The sequence below is a fragment of the Sinocyclocheilus rhinocerous genome, unplaced genomic scaffold, assembly GCF_001515625.1.
Source record: "Sinocyclocheilus rhinocerous isolate Xijiao unplaced genomic scaffold, SAMN03320098_v1.1 scaffold1238, whole genome shotgun sequence".
In the NCBI taxonomy this organism is placed as follows: Eukaryota; Metazoa; Chordata; class Actinopteri; order Cypriniformes; family Cyprinidae; genus Sinocyclocheilus; species Sinocyclocheilus rhinocerous.
Genome location: NW_015662954.1, coordinates 1177988 through 1204139, shown reverse-complemented (window position 1 = coordinate 1204139; position 26152 = coordinate 1177988). Strand labels below are relative to the sequence as shown.

The 26152-nt window shown below is 42.8% G+C and overlaps 1 protein-coding gene across 2 annotated transcripts; it reads left to right on the top strand.

Moving 5' to 3' along the window:
- On the top strand, positions 1 to 26152 carry LOC107728568 (midnolin). 2 transcript variants are annotated; one of them, XM_016538782.1, is made up of 8 exons: positions 1 to 266; positions 2634 to 2865; positions 4886 to 4973; positions 5065 to 5127; positions 11843 to 12307; positions 12416 to 12563; positions 12682 to 12987; positions 23680 to 26152. In XM_016538782.1, exons 1-8 carry the CDS (start codon positions 191 to 193, stop codon positions 23940 to 23942), a joined length of 1641 nt encoding a protein of 546 aa, XP_016394268.1. In that variant the 5' UTR covers positions 1 to 190; the 3' UTR covers positions 23943 to 26152. The 2 variants fall into 2 exon arrangements, with proteins under 2 accessions (XP_016394268.1, XP_016394269.1); XM_016538783.1 differs by having other exon boundaries at positions 2 to 266; positions 12443 to 12563.

Below are 26152 nucleotides of genomic sequence, written 5' to 3'. Positions count from 1 at the left end.
CTCCAACGCTCGAATGCTGTCACACGGTGTAGTTTCAGAGAGCAGGAGCACTGGAGTAGACTTGGGATTTAAACAGGCATCTGCACTGGGACGGCTGATTCATTTAACCAAGTGTACCGGCTGTTGTAGCCACATCTTAGTGGACATTTTTTGTGGACAAACCTAAACTACATTATAATTTTCTCTATACATGCCAAAACTAGGCAACCTTGTGGAGGAATCTGAGACATTGTCACGAAACTTTGAGGTTTTCGCCACAATACTTGGTGAGTGTCAAAAGGATATTTTTTATTAAGGATGGTGAACTTTTTGGACAACTGCTGGGTTGCTGTCAATTCTGTTTGAATTTTGCAGTAGTATGCGAGTTCTTTACTTTTTAATTTGACTTGTTTTTCAACTTTTGAGTAAAATCAATTTTAAAAACTAGTTTCTGACTTCTTGGATGATTTGGGACTGATTGAACTTGAAAAGGGATTCACCTCCAAATTAAAATACGGTCATTTTACTCATCCTCTTGTTGTTTTGTGTCACTTTCTTTCTTCGGTGGAACACAAAAGGAAAATATTAGGAATTGACATCCACAGATTTTATGCAATTGCATGTTTTTTCCTTAAAAGAGTCACTAAGATTGTCATTCTACCTAAAAGTCTCCTTTTGTTCTCTATGGAGGAAAAAAAGAAAGTCAAATGGATTTGGAACAACATAAGGATAGGTGAATGACAAAATATTAAAACATTTCCGTGAACTTTTCCTTTAAGTAGCACAAAAATATTAACATCATAAGCTTCCCCTTGATATTTATTTCTTGCTTATACAAAAATTAGTTGTTATGGAGCTGCATGTTTATGCTTCATACTAGAAATTGGCGTTGCCAATACCTCCTTTCACCACTGGTAGGCGCTCAAGTTTCACTACAAAGTAAATTGCACTTGGATGGATGGATTTTTTTCACACAGGTTAACGTAAATCAATGATGGCTATGCTCATGCACCACGTGAATACGTTGTAAATTCTGGTGTAAGGCACAAACAGCGTTTTATCCGCATGAGGCATGCATTTCGTAAAAACGGATCTGATATATAACCCAAAACACGATATTGTATCAATAACTTAAGTTTTGTTGTACAGATAAGGTGCTATATCATAACTGGCCTACCATCTGCAGACGTTTGTGGACTGTAGCTTACAGTTACAGCACATTTGGCACGAGATCGTGATAGTGAGTGACGTAGGTGTCAATGTGTGTGTATCGCCCCAAGCGATGCTTATTATACTGTATGACTGGGACGCAACGTTTCCTTAAGAGCAAATTGTCTTTTATGGGGGACTATTTGAAAAGAGATAATGATAACCGTAATACATGCTTTTAAACGTAAGCTGCACACGTATAAAGATTACAGGCTCTTAGAACATGCGTGGATGATGATATATTTGCATATGGAGTATTCTTTAATTAGGGGAAGTGTTCTGTCCTCTAGCAATGATATAAAAAAAATCATTTTAGCTTTGAAAGATATATTATTATAGTTTTAAACATTTAACTGTGCCTACTCACTCTATAGAATATCTAAAGACGTCATAAATGTTACATTTCTCAGTACTGAACTTGTCCCACACCAAGGAATTTAAACTTTTTATTCTGAATACAATTTCAGTTTATAATACAAATGAACACAATAAAAATATATTTATAACAAGTAGCCCAATCACTGTTCTCGGAAACATTATTATTATTACCACTAGTACTACATACATACATTCAAAATATGTTAACTTGTTAGCCAATTTTGTTACAGAAACTGAAAATAAAATAAAATTAAGAATCAACCATATTGTGTAAAATAGGCCTATCACAAAAATACTAAAACAATTTGTTCTGTGGAAGAAAACGTAAAAAAAACTGACACAGTGGGCAACAAACATGCAACCTAAGACACTTCTTGGCTATATGTAAAAGACAATGTGTTGTATTTTGTAAACAGAGCGTTCAGTGTTGCTATTTAAACATTCATGGTTATATTGGGTGACTTGTTACTTTGACAGTTTGCCTCATGAATGGTGTGAAATTGGTAGGAGTGGGCTGGAACTCCAGGATAGGAGCTCCTCGCCCACTCAGATTGGATTTGTCCTCAATGAGGAAAGCGATGTGGGGGAGAGAAAAGAGGCGGGGTTTGCGCGCCACGTGGGTGAGCAGCACATCCCTCCATTGGCTACACATATGACGTCATTGCTTGCGCCTTATGTGATTGGGCAGAGCCTTTGTGGGTGTGACCAAAGCAGCACAGTGGAAGCGAGATACGGTGAAACAACGGGCATTATTATGCGTGTTTCACTGGAGTTTCTCTTCGCGATGAGGGCTGCGCTTTAAAAAAAAAAAAAAGGGGGACAAAAAAAGGTCGCGCTGGTTTTGCAGTACACTGTCAGCGACAAAGGACTACAGTTACAGAATATGCATTTTAATGCACTATCGGAAAGATAGAATTAAATACTGCTGTAAAAGAAGCTATTAGGATCACCGCAGGATCGATCACCAAACGGGAATAATAATTGGGGATATTTTCCAAGAGCTTTTACAGATAGAGAGATCCAGCCCTATCCCTCCGCTTCCATCGACACTGTCTCCTCTATCGTAGGCTATCGAATGGACCAGCATCCGAGCGCCCGGAGCTGCAGCAGTCGCGGAGCTGCGCCGTCCTGCGAGAGCGTCTCCGGCGAGCCCCCCATGAATTTGTACATCCACTCCACCACCGGCACACGCTTTGAGCTCTCCCTGCCCGCAGAAGAGACCGTGGAAGGGCTAAAGCGAAGACTCTCTCAAAGACTGAAAGTACCCAAAGAAAGACTCGCTCTGCTACACAAAGAAACGTGAGTAGTAGTCTGATGTGTTACTGCTAGACTGCACGGTTAGTTATTTTTAACAGTGGTTAAGAGCAGGTCAGAAGGTGGGGTTTGGCTGGGCTTCCGAATGGAGCTTTTAAGCCACCTCTTATGGCAAGCCGTTTTAACATTTATTCATTTAAACTAACTAGCTGGCTTACATTTTTATGTTATGAGTGCTTGTTTTTATTACTAGTACTTAATCCAGTAGTGACTAGTGTATCTTCCATTTCACAAAAAAATATAAATGAGAAAACATTACATACGATTAGTATCTATTTAATGAATCACGTGTAATTATTCAATGAATATTAGAACATATTCCTTAACTAGTCTATATATAAACCATTCACTTCTGACTAGTAGTTACTAGTAGCTATTCCAGTTTAGTTCTTCATTAGGTTGTAGTACTGATTGCTTAGTAGTTTTGAACCAATCAGATAGTCACTATTATCTGTTCTGGTTACCAATATTGGGATATTGACTACTAGCAAAACAGTAAGCACTAGTATTCAAGGAATGAGCAGTTGCTGACTAACTGAATAGATAGTAGTCACTACCGGAGTAGTCAAGTGGTAGTATTTATGACAAAGAAAGGTAGTCAGTAACTAGTACAAAATATACATATGAATGAATACATATTTTAATGGCTTGCCATGGACACCTGCATCATGGAGCCCTGGGTCATGTTTTAATACATAACAACATTACAGTCCATGTTACAATGTCTACCATGCTATTTTTGCTGTGGCAGTCCAGAGCCTCTTCAATAGAGAAGTGAAAGTGATCAATGCTGTTGACAGTGTGCTGTGGAAATCAGTTTAATATAGGCCATGTGCAAGGTGCAGAAACCTGCATCACACCTGAAACTGTACTACTGGTTCAAAACATTATGCAAGCAATGTCAGTCTAATGGTTTATAAAAGACCCAAAGGTGTGCACAACTGACAGCAGTGCATGCATATAAATAGAATTTCCTAATCTCTTGATTAAACTGGTTGCTTTGCTTGATTAGAATATGCATGGCGTTAGTAATTGTCATTTTAAACTGGATGCCGGGGAATAAAGCATTCCTAGTGGGACTCGCACTGCGGTGTTAGAATATTCTGAGCGAACGTTAAGAGAAAAAGGGACAATGTTAGTTTCAGTGCAGTTTGCACATTGCCTAACAATTGCACTTGGGTGGTGGATCTGGTAGGTGAGAGAGAAGCTCTTTTGTCACTTGCAAATGACCCTAACAGTTGCATTGTTTGTGCTTTGAATTAGGCCGATTGAAAAGCCCTCACAAGTAATCACCACCAAATTACATCATCCTTTTAAAAGGAAGAGAGTCGCTTAATCTCTTCTGTTTGGTTTAGCTGCCTCCAGGCCAAGTGCTCAGTGCCTTTGTTCGGCAGGAGGTGGTGACATTTAGCCTGAGCACATGTGTACACATTTATGCCACTAGGACAGATATTTTCAAGAGATTTGTGGTTTAAAAATACATTTACTGTGTGTTTGAAACATTTGGATTCATACGGGGGTGTTTTTGGAATAAACATGCTGATTTACATATGCTGTGTGGTTTTTGGTCTGCTGGTATAGGCTACAAATGTAGTAGCCTAGAATTGTTTTACTTTGTTTCGTATACTTGTCTAAATATGTATTTTCTTGTAAAAAAAGAAAACGTACATCATAACTGGGCCAAAATATTATTTCCATGGTGGTTTTGTGTATAATAAAAGAGAGAGTTCACTCAAAAATGAAGATTCTCACCCTTGTGTTGTTCCAAACCTTTAAGACCTCCTTCTGTGGAACAAAAAAGAAGATATTTTTGAAAGTGTCTCAGTGTTGTTATTGTTTTTATCCATACAATGAAATTCAATGGGATCCAATGTTGTTTAGGACAAAATCAGTTGCAACATTCTACAAAATATCTTTTGTATTTGGCAGAAAGACATAAACAGATCTGTTTTGGAAATTTTCGCATCTTGAGATTTGAAGTCTAACATCTCCTTGTTTTTTCTAGACGCCTGAGTTCAGGAAAACTTCAAGATTTGGGAATAACGGATGGGAGCAAGTTAACGCTGGTTCCAACAGTTGAAGCAGGCCTAATGGTAAAAATAACATGACCTTCATTACATGTGCTGTACTTCGCCAACTCTTTTTGTCACACATATTTACCCTGTCGTTTCTCTCTTCTCAAAGTCTCAAGCATCAAGACCTGAGCAGTCAGTAATGCAGGCGCTGGAGAGCTTGACGGAAACACAGGTAAGGTTTCACTCTAATAAGGTCATCCCAGTATATGTTTGAATTACACAGTGGCCCATTACATTGGACAGTTGTGCGTACACTTAACCTAATTGCCAGGGCAAGAGTGAACACCCCGCAGTTGGCTCTTTTCAAGGATCATTTGTAGGTTTTTGAACTCTCTACTTGGCAAGATGTTGCACTGACACATAGGATAATGGGATACAGATGATGCCCTCCTAAGCTTTTAACTTGAGGACCTCCACACACTTACTACGCATATTTTAAGAAGCACCTTCCAGTTTCTAGGCAACATCTGTGAGCCGAGGCAAACCACACCTAGAAGCCACTTCATTGAGATGCCACCTTTCATGCGCAAGAAACTCTGCAACTTCTATTTTATGTCCAACTATGATTATGCCACTTTCTAATTTTTATTTCTAGCTAATGGTTAAACCTTAGCTATTAGTTATTTTCACTCATTTAACTTATTGTTTACATTTTTCAATTGCAAATGTCACCCAATCAGTTGCTGGATATTGACCAAAATATCTTTCAAATACACTTGTATGTGCATGAAATTAGTCTGCCACATGCCTCCACTGCATCTTCTTGCTGATATTTTGGGAAATCCTGTGTTATTCTGTTTGTGTGTGAGTGATATGGGTGTGCATTTGTGTAGGAGAGGAAAGCGCATATCTGTAATGACGACAGAGGAGTGTGGATGTGTGCGTACGAGGGGGAAGGGTAGACAGGGGAGTGCGCCGCTCTTATCGTTCAATACGCCTTCTCCCGGGCAGCTGCAGTGTCTCCTGTTTTTGTAGAAAAGCTTTTCAACCTGTGAAGAGTGACTGCGTTTGGCCTTTCTCATCAAAAAACCTTTTGCAGTACCATGCAAACGTTACTTGTGTTTTTTCTCTGTTCTAATGTACTATTTGTAGGCAGCTAACTGTGTCATCTGGCCGCTTACGAAACGGCCCCTTTTTAGAAATCATCATTTTTAGTCATCATTCGTGTTCTTTTTGTAGCTTCATGGTTACAGGCATGAACTGAGTCAGTAACATTGTCAAATGCGAGACGTATCATTCCTTCAGAATTGAAATTAGTCAACACAATCGTGCCGCCACAATGAATGTAAAAAGTGATCTGCGCTCAACAATACCTACTCGTCTTGCTAGATAAGGTTGGGTTTGTAGTTACAGGGGGCAACCACATATACACAGCAGAATTCCAAGAGCTACGGCGCTTGCTTCCAGGGAAAGTTCTATCTCAGACTCCTCGTAACCAGACTGTTTTATGGAAAGTGAAGGCTTGCAATTATTGGAATGGCATTTTTCCCTTGTTACTCTGGCCTAACAGCTTTTTCTGGCCTATAATTTAAAGCTGCTGTGGTTTCGCGTGTCTCTCCATAGTCTCTAGTTTTACCCTTTCCGCCGTTAAAGAGGAAGAATGAAATGGCATCAAGGAGTTTCTTAGTTCCAAGGGAAAATATAGCCCAGTTTCTGCACTCCACTTGATAGATCAGCTGTCCTCTTGAGCATTAAAACGCCACTTTTGCATTCAAACGGTGCTTTGTTGCTGGTAACTCTGCCCATCAAGTAGAAATAATGACTGGTGTCTGATTCTTCAGGCGACAGAGTTTGTTAATTAGCGGTTTCTGTTCTAAACCGCCTCTAAAGGCAGGTAGATTGCTCGCTTTGTCCTTTGGGGATAACATAGCGGTTTGTTTCCACAAGCAAGCGCCTTTTCCCTAGTCTCAGTGCTACACACTAGAGATGTTTTTCTGTCATAACTCTCCACCCTCCACACGTCATGCTGAGTGGCAAGGCTCCACAGGATGCCGATGGCTTTTGTGCCATATCTACAATGAATTTTTTTGATTTTACAAATATTTGAAGTAGAAAATGCGGGTGTTGGCGTGTTGTGGGAACAGCTGGCACATGGGAGGAGAAATTAGTTTGCGTTTCTCTGATCAGTGAACAGGCCCATGTCTATGTGTGTTTGCACGGAGAGCACTCCCAATCCAAGAGGGACTATGTTGACATGGGCAATCACTCGGTTTCGTGACTGTTCCTGTTTCCCATCCGCCTTTGTGATTGAAGTGCTTGGTTTCGTGACTGAACTGAAAAGGAAGGAGGGAGGGGGGCTGTGGAGAACTTCTCATTAGCCGATAACCAAGCCACCAGCTTTTTTAATTAGGGTCAAACTCCTCTTCTGTACTGAGCCATTTTTTTTTAGCACTGTTCCTTATACTTGGCCTTCTTAGTGTTTCTTTATATTGTGATATTTCCCTACATGTTTTTTAAGTCATTAATTAATGCTGAATCCCATGATTGTAGATATTTTGAATCCTGTTGCCTACAAGTGCGACACGTCTGTTTTGACTCAGTCTCTCGCCTACCTAGACTAATCTGTGCAGTCATCTGTTGGGCTGCGACTATAAATCGATGCAGAATCGATTCATGAATCGATTATGAGATCTTCCGAATGCATCGCGATTCTCTCTGGAATCGGTTCTGAGCTTAGATTTTAACAGCAGATGGTGCTCTAATCTAGTTTTTATCTGCACATTCAAATGCTCATGAAGAAGAGTGCTAAAGAGCGCTTGTGCGTTCGGCTGAGTCATGTAATTTAACCTCGGCTCTGTTTCTTTATATTGTGATATTTCCCTACATGTTTTTTAAGTCATTAATTAATGCTGAATCCCATGATTGTAGATATTTTGAATCCTGTTGCCTACAAGTGCGACACGTCTGTTTTGACTCAGTCTCTCGCCTACCTAGACTAATCTGTGCAGTCATCTGTTGGGCTGCGACTATAAATCGATGCAGAATCGATTCATGAATCGATTATGAGATCTTCCGAATGCATCGCGATTCTCTCTGGAATCGGTTCTGAGCTTAGATTTTAACAGCAGATGGTGCTCTAATCTAGTTTTTATCTGCACATTCAAATGCTCATGAAGAAGAGTGCTAAAGAGCGCTTGTGCGTTCGGCTGAGTCATGTAATTTAACCTCGGCTCAGAATGCTTTTATGACGCAAGATTAATGTAAACACAGCCCACTGTCAACACCCTTGTAATTCGCTTTAAACTTTTTGAATTTTATGAATGATTATTTTAGGTTCAAGTGTGTGTTAGGATTTGGACACAAGCAGAGTACCGCTGTTTCTAAAGCATGCAGCGCCATCTGCTGTTCAAAACTAAGCTCAGAATCGACTCGAGAAAGAATCGCGATGCATTCTGAAAATCCGAGAATCGATGCTGAATCATTTCACTTTCACATTGCGCTTTCACGGTGCATATCTTTGATGGTCACCCAGAGCTCAGAGCATGAGGAAGAGTGGACACAGCAGGAGCTAAAAAAAAATTGAAAATGGTGTCATCATTTGCCTAATTTCCTTCTGAACCTGTATGAACTTTCTTTATTCTGTGTAAAAAAAAAATGTAAAATTAAAAAGTCTAATCTTTTGTTCTCCACAGAAGAAGAAAGAAGTCATATAGGTTTGGAATTACATTAATGATGACAACATCTTCATTTTTGGATGAACTGTCTCATTAAGTATTCGGATTTGGTCAACAGACATGATGGAAAGAGGCTCCTTGCAAGTTCTGACTTTTTAGTCTTTACCCACTGAATCCTCACCATTCAATCTCTTGTAGACCTTGAGTAGGTCAAACCCCTCGAGTGAGATCTTTGAAGGTAGTCTTTTCTTCAGGGTTTGAAGAAAGATGCAAGTGACTGATTATTGTAAAGGAGCTTGTTATTGCATCCACACCCTTCATGCCCCTTTGCGAGGACCATATTGATGGCCCCCTAGTGCGTTCAAAACCCACCAGTCGATGGTGAGGGTTAATAAGCTTGTTTTGAACTTTCTGTGTTTGCTGGGACCTTTGATAGGTGACCAGTAGTCTTTTAGTCATGCTTGGTATCAAAAGAACCTGTTTTCTTACTTGACCCCTCAAAGATGGGTGTCTTCAGGCTGTGGATGAACGTCAGTCTGGTGCTGTTCTGAGCTCCTGCCCCGCATCTCCTGTGTTACAGAAGAAACCGCCTGCAAATGAGTTCCTTGAACCGCAGGGACCCCAATAAATAAAACTGTCAGCTATAGAGTTGGAAGGGAGGAAAAAAAACGGAAGGAGCTAGAGGCGTACTCTCACTGAATATTTCATCAGTATCTACTGGCATCCTCACACCCCTCCACCCTCTCTCTCTCTCGCTACAAGGTTTCTCCCCCAGCCCTCCTCCCCTGTCTCCCCTTATCATGTTTTCTTTCTCTCTCCTTCACTCGCTCTTCACTGCATAGCAACTGCAGCCCACTGCAGAGCAAAATGCCTCCCCAACAAATCAAAATGGACGAAGTGTAAAGATAAAGGAAGAGTAGCACTAGTCTGTTGCAGGTGAACCAATGTTGGCTTAGCCAAGTATATAGTTCTTCAACATGGTAACTTTATTGCCATAGATGTACATATCTGCCTTTGTTGATTTTTAATCAGCCTAAATAAAATTGGCAGATTTCCGCATTTTCTGCACTGATTTTAGGGTGAAATTTGCTGACTGAATAGACAGAATGGATACTTTACCTTCACAAAATACTATATTTGTAATGAATTTGCATTGTACTTCATTCTTATTGTTAGCATATTATCCCTAAATGTTGTATACATGAAAATGGCTGCAAAAAATGTTGAATTATTGCCGTTCTAGTTCTGCGGAAAACTTTCTGTGCCTGCACATTCCATGTGGGGCTGTTTTGTAGAGAATATGACCTCTAGTTTATTCGTTTTTCATGTAGTGACTGAAAAAAGGGTGGATCCAGGTAGGCTTCTGGCTTCAAAAGTATTTCCAAGCCAGTGTCAAGAGCGCTCGGTTATAGAACTTGATCTGTGTGCCTTGATGAGAGAGTGAGTCAGTGGCCTTAAGAACAAAGAGACCTGTGCAGACGTACACTTGCGGTCTCTTTTGAGTACCTTATCCATTTTAGGTGATATAGACTACATGTTGACACTTCAGGCTCCATACACCTGACAGATTCTATACAGCTTTGCTAGGTAAAGTGTGGAATTTCTGGCCACAAGTCTTCTGAAACTCTTTATTATAGGCAGATTTCTGAGGGTAACTAAATATTGTTTTTTTTTCCACAAGCACCAATACTCTCAAAAATGGTCTGTTAATATATCTTTGTTGTTTCAGTCAAGTCAAGAACCCTTAAACAACACAGAAACATTGTTCAGTGTATACTTGCACACACATTCCTTAGATGCTGTGTAAGTGAAGCCTGCGGATCCGTAAACCTACTGTGTCTTTGTCTTTGTGGTCATTCAGTTATTGCACTAGAAGAGTGTAGGCTGGCCGATGTATTGACAAAGGTCTGTGTGACTCAAACTGACGGCTTCTGTGGGGAATGTCTCTGCAGACCACGTCCTGGCCTTTCAGAGGCACTTTTACTGGTTGTGGGGGTTCACACACTCTCTCATTATGTGGGATGAGTCTGGGCTTTGAGTGAGTCAGTGAGATGCTTGGTCTTGATGATGACTGATCTGCAAGGCTAATGTGGGTCTGTCATGCTTTACTTGACGATTTGCAGGCCCAAATAATTTTAATTATTAGTGCTTGGATGTTCAGTGCCCTCCTGGCTTCAGATATTCAAAGCCTTTATCCTATTACAGAGTTGCTCCGCTATAAGCTAATGGCCGCTGAGTAATTACAGGGACCTTTTGTTGGAATCTGAATTGAGCATTAGATGCAAATCAACTTGCAAGACAGCTGTCATTCAGGGCTGGGATCCACCCTCACTCTGGGGTGAGCAACCAATTTCACATTTGACCTTTAAACAGGGTTTACCATCAATCTAGAGTATTCAATGTATTTTTATTAGGTCTTAGTCATGCATACCTATCGAGGATTTTTTTAAAACTTCATCTCTACTAAAGATGAAAAAGGGTCTCTATGCCTGGCTCTTCTGGTCAGTTAAATGCACAGAATAGTAAAGGTCACTCGACTGCGCGAGTGGCTGCTTGATGGAAAAATAGATCAGCAAAAGAGCTAGAGAAAAAAAAAAACGATGGAGGGTAGGCCCCAGTGATTCAAAAGGTTAACAACAGGTCGGCCAACACAAGCACACTCGGACGCTGAATAGATCTACTGAGGGAATCTTCATGGCTTTCATTGTTTTTTTCTGGGACATTTGATTCTTCTATGCTTGTGCATTATAGTCATACTGCATCTTTACACATTTATTGTTATCAAAGCTACAGTTAAAACATCCTCAGAATGTGGCAGATGAAACAAAGAAAGTCTCAGGGTTGAAATCGAACATAGCAGAGGTTGTTTTAAATGTTTGGAGAGCAAAGTCAAGACAAGCATTCTGTATTTCTCGCCTTGAATTTTTCCAGGGTTTTCCAGGGGTCGGAGAGCCCCTTGGCTCAACTTCCATTCTGGATACTCCTAAAATGGGCAAGCCTTTCCGGTCCAGCCTTTCAAACAATTAGCTATTATGTGACTGTGTAGAGAGTGGGTCTGCATCCTGTTTCTATGGCTGATTTTTCAGGCCTGGGGCCAGACAGAAGTTAGTGTTTCGTGGGTGTGCTGAATGGTAGAGTGTTTTGTGTGTGTGCCTTTTGTATACTTCTGCTTATTCATAAAAAGGCATTCAGTCATGCTGCCAAATTCTTTTCCAGTTTAGAGCATTTCAAAGGGAATTACTAAAGCCACCCCTCTTCATTTCCTGTTCACAGGTCAGTGACTTCCTGTCTGGCCGGTCTCCTTTAACCCTGGCTCTGCGAGTAGGCGATCATATGATGTTTGTCCAACTGCAGTTGGCAGCGCAGCACTCGGGCGGCCCACAGTTACAGAATCGCCATCTCATATCACGTGGGAGTTCAGAGGGCAAGACAGGACAGTCTCATCCAGCTTCAGGCTCTGCCTCTGGGATGGCAAGGGTTTCACACAACCCTCACCCACATCACCCGCACCCACATCCTCATCATCCAAACACAACACTCCCATCTAACCCAGCGGCCTTCCCACCTTCCCCCTCTATCCCATCCGTTCCTCCCATGTACCCCACCTCAGCCTCAGGGCACTGTAGCCCTCCACTGCACCCCTCTCAACTCCCTGGAAGTTTTCTTCACTCCCAGCAGCCATCTTCAGCCTGTCCCACCTCTCCAAGCAGCCCTAGCCCTGCAGCTTCCTGTCCAGAGGTTAGTCACTGTTTGTCCTACCTTATCCAATTCAGTAATTTTGTATAATAATGGTGATAAATTACATTTACCAATTAGATTAGCAAGATGTGCAAACTATACTTGCAGTTGACCACTGGCCCATTTCTTGCACAGGCCAACTGCCCAGCAAAGACGTCTGGCAATTGTAACACTCCCTCGCGATCCCGCAAGCCAGGGGCTATTATCGAAAGTTTTGTGAACCATGCTCCTGGAGTCTTTTCTGGGACATTTTCAGGTACAACTTCTCAATAAGTTTAATATTTGATGACTCTGTATATGACAGTTATATCTATAATAGTTATATATCTGTAATTTATATCTAATTTCTATACTGTTTTTCTTTCTTTCCTAAGGCACTTTGCATCCTAACTGTCAGGACAACACTGGACGTCCCAGGCGAGACATAGGCACCATCCTTCAAATCTTGAATGACCTTTTAAGTGCCACCCGGCATTACCAGGGCATGCCACCGTCGCTCACGCAGCTCCGTTACCAGGCCCAGTGCAACAGCCCCAGCTCACCAACACCGTCGCCACCGCCTTCACCTCCCCACACCCCCGGACTAAGCAGCCTGCCTACTACAGTGCCCTCTGAGACCCATACCACCCTCCACCCACTGGTGCAGTGCCAGAGTCAGATCCGCATGTGCAAGCCTCCTGGTAAGTTTTATTGCATTTGCCGGAAATTATGCAGAGATGCATTTCCTAGAGCATTTACTTTAGCCAGTAGTATTTAGGATCTAGCCCAGAGGTTCAAGATTCATATCCAAGGCAGTGTTTACGTATTTTCAGAAGGTCCAAGACAAGGGTGCAAGGATAAGAAAAGTGAAGATGTTAGAGAGGGGGAGGAAGAACTAGGCTTGTTCTTTCAGGCCCTGGTAGTCATGCTCCAGCAGCCACAGCATGTCTGGCTTTATCTCTGTGCTGACGGTGTCCTCTTTCCTCTGAGAGGCAATGAATGGGGGTGGACTACTCTGTTACCAAGAGGAAAGAGGCAGAGAGCCAGAGTGAGAGAGATAACGAAGCAAGATAGCACTCACAGACGTGTGGCAGGTACCCCGCTCTGTCTGGTAAAAACTGATTATCTGGGGCAGCTCGCTTCAGCGCTGAGGAGGAAATTGAACTGCTCTGTCATGAAACACCACTGTTGGAGAGTACAGAGATAATGAAGAAATATCATCCTAGCACTGTTCAAAGCGCAGGCCTGTTATCAATCTAGACTAGATTAAAAGCATACCAAGTTTACGCCGTACAATATGAAAACATATCATCAACTACTGGGGTGGAATAACTTCGGTCACTTGATTTTCACAAAGGGTAGGGAATCCTACATGTTTTTTGAGGCGATACATACTTTTCCTGTGTGATAACCCCTCTTCCGCTTGCATAATGCTCTATCATTGGTCTTTATACTTCCCCCACATTGAAAATAAATAGGCCATCCTATTGGTTCCACTCTTGCTCGTCTGCAAAAACCATCCCAGCAGTCAAGGCCAGGGCTAGTCAATGGACACTTGTTTTCCTAGCAGCCTTTAAATAGAGATTTACGCAAGAAATATGAGCTCCAAGAGAATGCTCATTGTGTTTGAAAGTCAGCAAGAGGAGGCGGAGGGAAAATACCAAGAGTCCATTCATAAAATTGTTGTTTATATCCGGCCAGCGACTGCCCACTGATTAATTGGCGCTTCCTCTTGGGCAAGATGGAAAAAAGGGAAGGGTGCTGTGGCTATTTTCTGGACAAAACCACCTCTGTTTTTTAACCCATGGTGTAGGGCAAGATTTAGTGTAAGATTGCTAGATAATACTCTTGAGCTCTTTAAGACCTATATGCTTTGCCACCTGGTAACCAACTTGCCTACATGGGACAGACACCTCAGTGACTTTCATGACCGCTTTGAAATGTCACATAATTTTATCAGCTGTCTACTTGATGTGATTGCAAACCAAACAAACCCGATATCTAGGGCTGTGACGGTCGCCGTGACAACCGCGTCACCGCGGTGGTCTATTGCCACCGGCGGCAGTGCACGTGACGTCGCACAATCTATAACAAGCATAATACAAAGCTTTGTATACAAGTGTAATAACAGTAACAGTTGTTGTTTTATTTAGACTATAAGTCTATGTTATTTCACAAATTACCTCAAACGCCATACGGCGTTTCCTTTAGATCATGCTTTAGATTGGCAGGTTTGAGCGCAGGAAAATACAGTTTATTCTGCATTCAGCAAATTAATTTCATGTTGAGCGATGAACCTTGTTGGAAACCAAATAATACATCACCGATCTGGAGCCATCTCCATTCATGTCACCCATCCGCGTTCATACAAGAGTCTTCAAGTTCCCATGATCGCAAACGCCCGGCTGGTCAGGTTTGTATTGGTGAGGCTTTCTCCAAACTGGCAAAATACAAACGAGACAGTGGTAAATTGAAGATGCTAAAAAGAAATGTGGAAACATACGCCGCGATTCCTACTCCACAGAGAGCGTGTGCAGACCAGGAGTTAATGTGCCCGCTTGCTTGGTGGCGGAACAGTGAGCCGTGTCTACACCGGACAGTTGTCGCGCCGCGTCGCAACACAATAGGTTGAGTCTGTCTACAGGACATTTGAACTTTGTGTCAATACATCATAAATAGGACGAGGTAGTAGTTTACTGTCGGGGATTTGTCGTGTCATGTCACGCCACATCCAGTGTAGACCGTGTTGGGAAGGTTACTTTGGAAATGTAATAGGTTACAGATTACAAGTTACCCTATTTAAAATGTAATAGTAGTGTAACTTTTTCAATTACTTTATTAAAGTAATGTAACTTATTACTTTTGATTACTTTTTGATGACTTTTCTAAATTTCTAATGAATGTTTATTTGCAACTGTTAATCATTTTCAAACATTTACACCATGCAGGCTTAACCTTACAGTAGTGCTCAACACTGTCAGACTTTCAAAATCCTTCATCACTTGAATTAAGATGATCAAATTTGAACACATCCACCACAAAATCAGACTTTAGTACCGCCTTTTACTATAGTTTCGTATATAATTTATATATATATATATATATATATATAATTAATATAAATTATATATATATAACAACACCGCGCCACCGACGGTAGTTGGTCCATTACCACTGGGGTGGTAAAAATCTGCCACCGTCACAGCCCTACCGAAATTCCTGTGCTCACAGGGGTCTCTTAGCCCCCTTTGCCCACTGCAGGCAACCCCTTTGTTTGCCCTAGTGTGCTCTAATACTCCAGTAGTACATCAGCCTTGCCTTTTGTACATGAAGAGAAAGAATGAAAGGCTGTAGGGTAAAACTTAGGGATGGCCTTTAGATTTGGTGTTGCCTGGCCACTGCACTAAATGAAAGGAAGGAAGGGGGGAAACAGGTTAAGACCTGGGAGGGGGAGAATGGTGCAGGAATGCTTTCACCCCTCAACACTCTGCACTATCTGTCAGCTCAGGTTAGTTTAGTTTGGGCTGTGCAAGAGCGTCAGGGTGGAGCTGTATTTTAGCAGAGTGAGAAAGAAAGAACAAGGAAGGGTGCTCAAATTCCTCCCCTTGATCATTTAATCCGACCGAAAGCAAACGCTCCCGGCTGCTGTGTACATACTGCGGCGATGTGAAATTTCAAGATCTCAGTCCTCTTTGTCCTGGCCTCCCTGGTGCTTAAACACTGCCAAGTTATTTTCCTTACCCAAAAGAGACAGTTTTGCTTCTTTGCAGATTGCTTGATCAAGTGCCCCAGGGCTCTCACCATGTCACTACGGTGCTCAAACCTGCCCAGCTCGACCGGGGGTTAAATAATTAATTCCCCCTCCTTGCTCACTGCCAACAAGCGTGTAAGAAACCCCCCAGGCCGACTATCCTTAGCTGCTCATCAGGCGGGGGCCATGGAAAGCCATATCCGATGCCTTTTATTGCTCCTAGTATGCAAATTGTGGTCATTTGAGACCACAGCTCCCTGCAGGGTCATTGATGCCATCGTATCAGAAATGCAATGGAGATGTCAGGGTTTGACCGCTCCCCTGGTTTAGTTCTTGCTAGGGGTGCAGATGGCTGAACACAATGCCTATCCTGTGCTGTGCACCCACTCTGAGCTCCTCCCAACCCAGAGGCAACACTGGCGTCTATCCCAACTCTTTGGAAGTTAGCTACAGCTGGCTTATAGAACAGGAGCACCTACTGATCACAGAGTACAGAGAACTATAAAAGTGTGTTTTGTTGGGGAGCAAAGCAAGTCACTCTGTTTGAAGATCCTGAGGGGTTTTGGTTCGACAGAGCAAGTGCTATAAATGGCTATAGATGGGTCAATGACCTATAGAAGTGCCCACAATAAAGAATTTTTTTTTTTTATCTAGTTTTAAACACGTCATGTTCTTAGGAATGTACTCTATATATCTATCTATCTATCTGTCTATCTGTCTGTCTGTCTATTCAAGTTTCAATTTAATGACAGTTTACTTATTTGTTTTCTGCATGTTGGTCACACTACATGAATTACTTTTGTGGGCAAAAGTTTTTCAAATTAATAAGCACTTAAGTAATTTTGTTGCAGTATTTAATAACATTTTTAGTTATAGGAAGTATCAATATTTTTAATACTTACTATTATTTAATTATTATTAAACATTTGAAATATTAAAAAAGTTTTTTTTGTATTTTGATATCAGGACAGTTTGGGACAGTTTCTTCTTTTTTTGACAATTTTTACTTGTATGCCTCCAAAAATATATTGGAATACATTTTAATACCAAAATTAAAAACATGTTCATCATAGAGAAGGAGTATGTAACTTACTGTATGTGTGAATTGCATTTTAAATATATTTTTGGTAAATTAATGAATATGGATGAAAAATAAGTATTAGATGCCAAAGTTTGATGACTGACACTTTGTGACATATTTTTGTGTGACTCCCTCCTCCGCTGCTAAGACATATCCCCTTGATGCAGAGTGATTGCAGCACCCAGACTCGAAAAGATCACAGAACTTATCAAGGCAAACAAACAAACAAGTCAAAGACAAGTGTTAATTAAGCTGATCTTTAATGGATCAATGGTAAAAGGGAAGCTTGCAGAGACTGCCTGATCACTGAAGTGTGGGCCGACACATTGGGTTGGGCTTAATGTTTACCCAAAACCCTGCTCAACTGACCTAATACCTGCAGACAGGCCAACAGCCTCATCGATTGGGTGAAAATCCTCCCTCCATTGCACTCTCTCTCCTCACTCTTAATCCTCCTCCTTTCCATTTTCCCCCTCACGTGGCCATCAGCACTCGGTCTGAATCTTTCTCCCTCTATGCGGGGATCAATACATTCTCATACATCAGCTCACTCCCTTCAAAAAGCATGAGCCGAGTGCAACATCCCATCTTTTGTTCACCAGTACACTGCTACTTTTTAGATTCCAGGGGGATTTTTTTGTGTAATCTCTTCCACCCTCTGTGGCTTGTTCTCATTTGCCTGTTTCTCTCTTTTTTTATGTTCCTCCGAGGCCTCCGTCATGAGGCCGTATTGAGGAGGAGGGGCGTGGGTGGATGCAGGGGCTGGGGGAGGGGGTTTAGAAAGGAAGGCCAGGTGTATATCTCATGTGCGGGCCCGAACAGCTGTGTGGCAGGAGGCGGGGCTGGGGTTGTTTTGTCCTTTCCTCCCCCCACTCCTTTCCCCTGAGGCTCGGGCAGCTCGTCACAAGCCTTTTTTGCCCCAACCCCCCTAATTTGAGCCGCAGGCCTGAGAATGTCGAGTGTGCGGTGAGGACACTGCAGCACACACGGCTCGCTCTGAGACAATGCATCATTGGCATGGGGGCGAAGGAGGATGAGGGGAGGAAGGGAAGGGTAGAGAGGGCGAATGCAGGGGGGAGGGGCTTTTTCTGTCCATGATGTTCACTTGCAATCGTCGCTGGCAGCAAAATAACTCCGTTCTTGTCCACACACCCCTCGTATGTGTGTGTGTTCAAACCCTAGCGCAGGGAGGGGTCTTGGAAGCAAGGGACAGAGAAGGGAGAGCTTTTGCCTTGCTTGTTCTGCCTTTGTTCCTGGTGTCTCCCAACCCCCCACCACAGCCGTTCACTCTTTTTGCACTCACGACAACCCAGGTGGATCTGTTGGGATGGCTTTAGGCCGGCCAGCCACGCCATAGCCTAATAATAACCCCACTAAACGGGTGCATTGAGTCTCCCCCACAGGCAGCCATGTTTATCCTGATAATGATGCGGGGGTTGTTCGAAACATTCAGGTTAAGTTCGTTTTTCCTTGCAGCACAGCCCCCAAGCTGTGATGTGTTTTTACAGTGTCCGTGGATCTGGTTGGAAGGGCGACCATGTGGGAAAGGACATTGGCAGGGGCCACAGATTCTCACAAAGAACAAAAAGGAACTTGGCTTAGTAGCCAAGGGTCTGCCTTAATGTCTTTGAGACCATTGTGAGCTTCCTACAATACCTTGACAGTGGCATGCCGTGACCAGTGCTGTTAATGAGCTCCTCTGCTCTTTTTCTCCCATATTTCTGTAGTTCTGTCCCTTGGGGCACCGCAGCCTCATGTAGCAAGTTTTTTTTTTTTTCACCAGCCCCAGTTGGTATGCACAGAAGAGCTGACAGGCTGCAAGGTGAGGTGGCTGCCCTACTTTTGAGGCCTAGAGTTGCAGGGAGACTCTTTGAGAGGGCAGATGAAGGAGAAAAGTATTAGCGGAGAGGCCCTTTCTGAATAGTGTATCTGTCGAGCTTGTGCAGTCAAACAAAGACCTTCATAACCCATAAAGTCCTATTAGAGCAGAACCTCTCTAGTCATGCTAAAATGCCAGAGCAAGCCCCAAATCTCATTTGTCTAACCAGGTTAGGAAGGAACTTTTTGGCAGATCTCTGCTGTTGATGTTTGTACAGCCTGTTCTTTCTCTACGAATATCCAAATGATTAAAACTACCACTTACATTTATAGCGCAAATCCTTCCTAGACGGCTCAAACCCGCCCACCATGGAAAGGTATTAAGTACAGGGGGAAATTGAGCCCACACGAAATTCCGATTTCATTTTGATATGGAGAAGTGGATGAAATTGATTAGCGAACGAGAATATGCATCTGCTCTCTTTTTCTATTGCATTCTGGGTGGAATTCCAGAGCATGTCTTTCTCTCACTCGACCTCCTTGTCTGTCTTTCTCTCCAGAGGCATTGGGGAGGGGTGAACTGTGTGCGTATGGGGGTGGGGTCTTGGTATTGGAGGGTTGGGTGGGTGATTACTCGTTTAGTGAGCTCAGGCCAGGAAAAGAAAGGGGGAAAAAAGGGCCCGACTTACTTGGCTTACAATTTCCATTCGCTTGCATTTTCTATTGAAAGCCAATAGCAGTGCCCTCGCCTGGAGATGGATTGCTGCGCTAGAGCTAAGGTTTAATCAATAGATCTTTTTAATTTGCCATCGATCCATGTTAAAAGCTACTGCTGCTGTTGCTGTGTGTGTATGTGTGGTGGAGCACACGCGATGAAAGATAGTCTATGCTCGGGATTATTGACATTCTAGCTGGATATTTCATTATTTAATTCTGGGATAGTTCCTAATGGAGCTGGCTAATAGATTGTGGTTTCTTTTTCTCTTCCATTCTCTTGAATATATTTATAAATGAAAGGTTTAGGGTTGAGCTGTGGAGTGGAAAACCCCCTCGTGTTTTTTCCCCTTAATTGGCGCATTAGCCACTAAAACCCTAGCATTGTTTGTGAGATTAGAAAGTGCAAGGTATTTGCTTCCTGTTAAAGAAAGACACATTGGGTTGGGCTTAATGTTTACCCAAAACCCTGCTCAACTGACCTAATACCTGCAGACAGGCCAACAGCCTCATCGATTGGGTGAAAATCCTCCCTCCATTGCACTCTCTCTCCTCACTCTTAATCCTCCTCCTTTCCATTTTCCCCCTCACGTGGCCATCAGCACTCGGTCTGAATCTTTCTCCCTCTATGCGGGGATCAATACATTCTCATACATCAGCTCACTCCCTTCAAAAAGCATGAGCCGAGTGCAACATCCCATCTTTTGTTCACCAGTACACTGCTACTTTTTAGATTCCAGGGGGATTTTTTTGTGTAATCTCTTCCACCCTCTGTGGCTTGTTCTCATTTGCCTGTTTCTCTCTTTTTTTTATGTTCCTCCGAGGCCTCCGTCATGAGGCCGTATTGAGGAGGAGGGGCGTGGGTGGATGCAGGGGCTGGGGGAGGGGGTTTAGAAAGGAAGGCCAGGTGTATATCTCATGTGCGGGCCCGAACAGCTGTGTGGCAGGAGGCGGGGCTGGGGTTGTTTTGTCCTTTCCTCCCCCCACTCCTTTCCCCTGAGGCTCGGGCAGCTCGTCACAAGCCTTTTTTGCCCCAACCCCCCTAATTTGAGCCGCAGGCCTGAGAATGTCGAGTGTGCGGTGAGGACACTGCAGCACACACGGCTCGCTCTGAGACAATGCATCATTGGCATGGGGGCGAAGGAGGATGAGGGGAGGAAGGGAAGGGTAGAGAGGGCGAATGCAGGGGGGAGGGGCTTTTTCTGTCCATGATGTTCACTTGCAATCGTCGCTGGCAGCAAAATAACTCCGTTCTTGTCCACACACCCCTCGTATGTGTGTGTGTTCAAACCCTAGCGCAGGGAGGGGTCTTGGAAGCAAGGGACAGAGAAGGGAGAGCTTTTGCCTTGCTTGTTCTGCCTTTGTTCCTGGTGTCTCCCAACCCCCCACCACAGCCGTTCACTCTTTTTGCACTCACGACAACCCAGGTGGATCTGTTGGGATGGCTTTAGGCCGGCCAGCCACGCCATAGCCTAATAATAACCCCACTAAACGGGTGCATTGAGTCTCCCCCACAGGCAGCCATGTTTATCCTGATAATGATGCGGGGGTTGTTCGAAACATTCAGGTTAAGTTCGTTTTTCCTTGCAGCACAGCCCCCAAGCTGTGATGTGTTTTTACAGTGTCCGTGGATCTGGTTGGAAGGGCGACCATGTGGGAAAGGACATTGGCAGGGGCCACAGATTCTCACAAAGAACAAAAAGGAACTTGGCTTAGTAGCCAAGGGTCTGCCTTAATGTCTTTGAGACCATTGTGAGCTTCCTACAATACCTTGACAGTGGCATGCCGTGACCAGTGCTGTTAATGAGCTCCTCTGCTCTTTTTCTCCCATATTTCTGTAGTTCTGTCCCTTGGGGCACCGCAGCCTCATGTAGCAAGTTTTTTTTTTTTTCACCAGCCCCAGTTGGTATGCACAGAAGAGCTGACAGGCTGCAAGGTGAGGTGGCTGCCCTACTTTTGAGGCCTAGAGTTGCAGGGAGACTCTTTGAGAGGGCAGATGAAGGAGAAAAGTATTAGCGGAGAGGCCCTTTCTGAATAGTGTATCTGTCGAGCTTGTGCAGTCAAACAAAGACCTTCATAACCCATAAAGTCCTATTAGAGCAGAACCTCTCTAGTCATGCTAAAATGCCAGAGCAAGCCCCAAATCTCATTTGTCTAACCAGGTTAGGAAGGAACTTTTTGGCAGATCTCTGCTGTTGATGTTTGTACAGCCTGTTCTTTCTCTACGAATATCCAAATGATTAAAACTACCACTTACATTTATAGCGCAAATCCTTCCTAGACGGCTCAAACCCGCCCACCATGGAAAGGTATTAAGTACAGGGGGAAATTGAGCCCACACGAAATTCCGATTTCATTTTGATATGGAGAAGTGGATGAAATTGATTAGCGAACGAGAATATGCATCTGCTCTCTTTTTCTATTGCATTCTGGGTGGAATTCCAGAGCATGTCTTTCTCTCACTCGACCTCCTTGTCTGTCTTTCTCTCCAGAGGCATTGGGGAGGGGTGAACTGTGTGCGTATGGGGGTGGGGTCTTGGTATTGGAGGGTTGGGTGGGTGATTACTCGTTTAGTGAGCTCAGGCCAGGAAAAGAAAGGGGGAAAAAAGGGCCCGACTTACTTGGCTTACAATTTCCATTCGCTTGCATTTTCTATTGAAAGCCAATAGCAGTGTCCTCGCCTGGAGATGGATTGCTGCGCTAGAGCTAAGGTTTAATCAATAGATCTTTTTAATTTGCCATCGATCCATGTTAAAAGCTACTGCTGCTGTTGCTGTGTGTGTATGTGTGGTGGAGCACACGCGATGAAAGATAGTCTATGCTCGGGATTATTGACATTCTAGCTGGATATTTCATTATTTAATTCTGGGATAGTTCCTAATGGAGCTGGCTAATAGATTGTGGTTTCTTTTTCTCTTCCATTCTCTTGAATATATTTATAAATGAAAGGTTTAGGGTTGAGCTGTGGAGTGGAAAACCCCCTCGTGTTTTTTCCCCTTAATTGGCGCATTAGCCACTAAAACCCTAGCATTGTTTGTGAGATTAGAAAGTGCAAGGTATTTGCTTCCTGTTAAAGAAACAACAAAGTCGAGATCGTATCGCTTGGAAATGCGTGTGCGCATGCACGCGTGGGCGTCCGTCTCCTCACGGGAGTATGGGTTCCTTTGTGAGAACGCACTTCTCCCTTTTACGTATCTCAAGGGCACGCCTGCCAGGACGTTTTGAACCGTTTCTGATAAGGGAAGAGAGGACTTGTTGACACATACTGGGATGTTCTCTTCTGAAATGAGACCGCAGTGGAGAGTGCTTATTTCTGTACCGATTTAAAGAGAGAGAGAGAGCAATGGGGTGGGGGTAATTGAAGCATGCCTTTTTAAAAACATCAGTGTCACCGCTCAGACTTGAGTTTATTTATCCAGCGCCCGGCCTTTGATAACATTCAGCAGGATCAGCAGTCGGGATCCAAAGCACTGAGTCATTCTGTCCTAGACCAAATATGTGTATTGCACCAGCTTTTCCCCGCTGAAAAGGCTAGCATAGATAGTCACCACCTTATGTTGTGTTTTGGATGCTAGTCATTAGCATGGGATGCTCAAATGCAGATTCTGTCTTTCTTGGTCAACCAGCTTTGCCAGAAAGCCTTGGTGTGCCAGCTAGGGATGAGTCAGTGGTCAACTAGTCATTCAACAACCTTTTCTTTTTCCCCAAGTTTGTTACCCCTGAAAGTGTTGCCGCATTCAGATAAACATCTTTGGCTGTTGTATCACAATGTTTTTGAGTCCCAAAAGTGTTGCAGTTTTAAGATGGTGTATGATCCATCTTAAGACACCTGCATTCTGTTTTAGTCTGTTGTGTTCGTGTCAGCTAGTTGTTTAGGCAAACCCTATGAAACTTTGATTATAGAACTGTGTAATTTTGCACATTCTTAGCATCTTTAGCTAGCTTAAACTACCAGTAACAGTTAACCTGAACCAAAAAATTCAAGGCTTGACTCTTAACTGTTGTTGCTTTTCCTTCTTGGTTCCTCAGGTGACCGACTGCGTCAGACAGAGAACCGAGCCACACGCTGCAAAGTAGAGCGACTGCAGCTGCTCATGCAGCAGAAGCGTCTGCGCAGGAAGGCACGGCGAGACTCCCGTGCCCCGTATCACTGGCTCCCCAACCGCAAGGCTGGACGGAGCAACAGTAACAGCAGTATGTCTAGCGAAGGCTCCCTGGACCTAGACTTTGAGGACTCTGTGTGGAAGCCCGATGTCAAAGCTGATATGAAATCAGAATTCATCATGGCCTGAAGCAGCAACAGTTGCGCTATCCTCATCAAGGAAGACTGGGGTTTACATTTTAGAGAGGAGAATTTCCGAAGACTGTGTCTGACGACGCACAGAATCTCGTAGGCTTCACTCCTCGTCTATCCTGTGACCACGAAGACTTTTACACAAAGGAAGATTCACAGACTTTTACTTACCTTACGTCCTTGATAGACTATGATCTTGGAATAGACTCAATTTTCAAATGACGATGTTTGGATATGGATTGGACTGATGAATAGACAGAGTTTGGACTTTGGTCCAAGAAGTAAACACAAATCAGCATAGCAGACGTCATCGGTGTTGGGATTTGTTTTTTCTCTTTCCTTTTTTTTTGTTTTTCTTTTCACCCCAGGGGGAAGATCCATGCAGGCCAAATACAGGCACAATAAACTAACAAAAATCAGATACTGATCCTACTTCCTCCTTTTTTCATTACGAATGGGCATTCAAGAATCATTTGAAGGGGGTTACCTTCTTTGTTTTTAAGTCCTGTTTTTCTTGAATCATGATGATTTATGAAACAAAATATGTAGCATTACCCACAAAGCATTCAGGTTTTTTATCTTGTAGACGAGGAGGGTTCATTTGCACACACCTGTGATTTAAAATAGACAATATCATAACATAACCAAGAGATGGCACAGTGCATGTTTAGTATATAAATATATTAAAAAATACAAAAAAACACTTTCTCAACAACAGCTCAGTGTACAGTCAGAGGTTCAAGTAGGAAAGTAAAACATGAAACGAAACGAAAATATGCTGATGTGATTGAAGACAAGGCTTATGAAGTCAGTTGTTTTTAGAATATATAAAGAGTGACTTTTCTTTTTTTTACCTCCGCAAAAAACAAACAAACCAACCAAACGTAAAACAGCAGTTGCTCAGCAAGGCTCGAGTCAAGCTGTGAAATGAATCTGATGTTATATAATCATTTAAATACACACTGTATCTCTCCTGTTACTGTCTAAATGTGTATAATAGAGAGAGTGGTGGGGTACCAGAGGAATAGTTTACAATTGTGCATTATAATGGCTTGCTCTGCCAAAGTGGAATCTCTCATTTATGCATTTGACTAAAACAAACCACCATTCAAGGGTTTTATCCCAGCAAACACTTAAGGTTGTGAGACACAGTTTTAACAAGACTACCGATATTTTTTTGTCCATTTGGCCAGACCTCTTTGCAGATTCCAATGTAAACATCCAGACCGGAGCGTATCCCCCGCCTTCACACTCTTGATAGTGCCTCATATGTAGACAAACTGACATATTCTATCAGGCGTTCCACAGACAGACGGTTCTGCTGCTATATGGGACTTCTCTTTGCATGCAAAAGTGTGAATTATCCTGATCCTTTTTTTATAGAAAATAATAATAATAACAATACTGAGATACTGGTGCTGATAAGAAAAGATATACAAGCATGAATTTGTGAAAATGAAAATGAAAAAAAAAAAAAAAACATTTGCTCCAGCTACTTGGGATTTTCGAATTAGGAACGTAATGTTACATATCAGTCGCAAACCAAAACGGGACTGGAATTCTACTGTACATGGATCATTCCTGGACTAACTAAGAAAAAATGGAACATTTTCTACTCCCAACATCCAAGGGATCCTCAGAGCAAACCCCAAAACTCCCATCGAGCTTGTCCAGACGCGGACTAATAGGGATGTTAGAAACCGACGTTCGCCCCTAATGACTTCTTGGAAGTAAACGTCAAAATGTCCTGAACCACATCGATGTTGCACTCACTGAGTTTGCAATGAGATTACCTACCTGAAGGGGAACATCGTCTTTTCCTTTTTTCTGTTCAAGTGGCCTTAACGTTCATTATCGAAACACTTGCAGAGTGGAGGACAACATAGGGATGTTTTTGTTAAAGCATCAATTTTTCGGGGGCAATTTTTGTGTTTAGGAGGTGGAGGCTCTATTATGTCAAGGCTTCAGTGCCTTAAAGTTTTGCCCCTTCGGTGTGTACGAAAAAAACAAATCTGAACAAATTATTCGCATTTATGCAGGTTTTTATCAATTTATAGGAGCTCTGGTAGAATATTGTCTGTTTTATGGTTTGATTGTTACAAGTCACGACCTGGAGTTCAAACAGGTTCCATCAGTGTGTTCCGTTGTTTGTTTGATTACGTCACTTGAACCCTGCTATCCTACAAAGAAGCAACAAATTTACAAATT

What these genes read in the sequence shown, in the direction of transcription:
- LOC107728568 (XM_016538782.1), top strand. Translation starts at nt 191, where the DNA reads ATGCCAAAACTAGGCAACCTTGTGGAGGAATCTGAGACATTGTCACGA. An exon ending in AGAGCTTGACGGAAACACAG is followed by an intron (nt 5,128 to 11,842) that starts GTAAGGTTTCAC and finishes TCCTGTTCACAG; the next exon opens with GTCAGTGACTTCCTGTCTGG. An exon ending in CTTTTCTGGGACATTTTCAG is followed by an intron (nt 12,564 to 12,681) that starts GTACAACTTCTC and finishes TTCTTTCCTAAG; the next exon opens with GCACTTTGCATCCTAACTGT.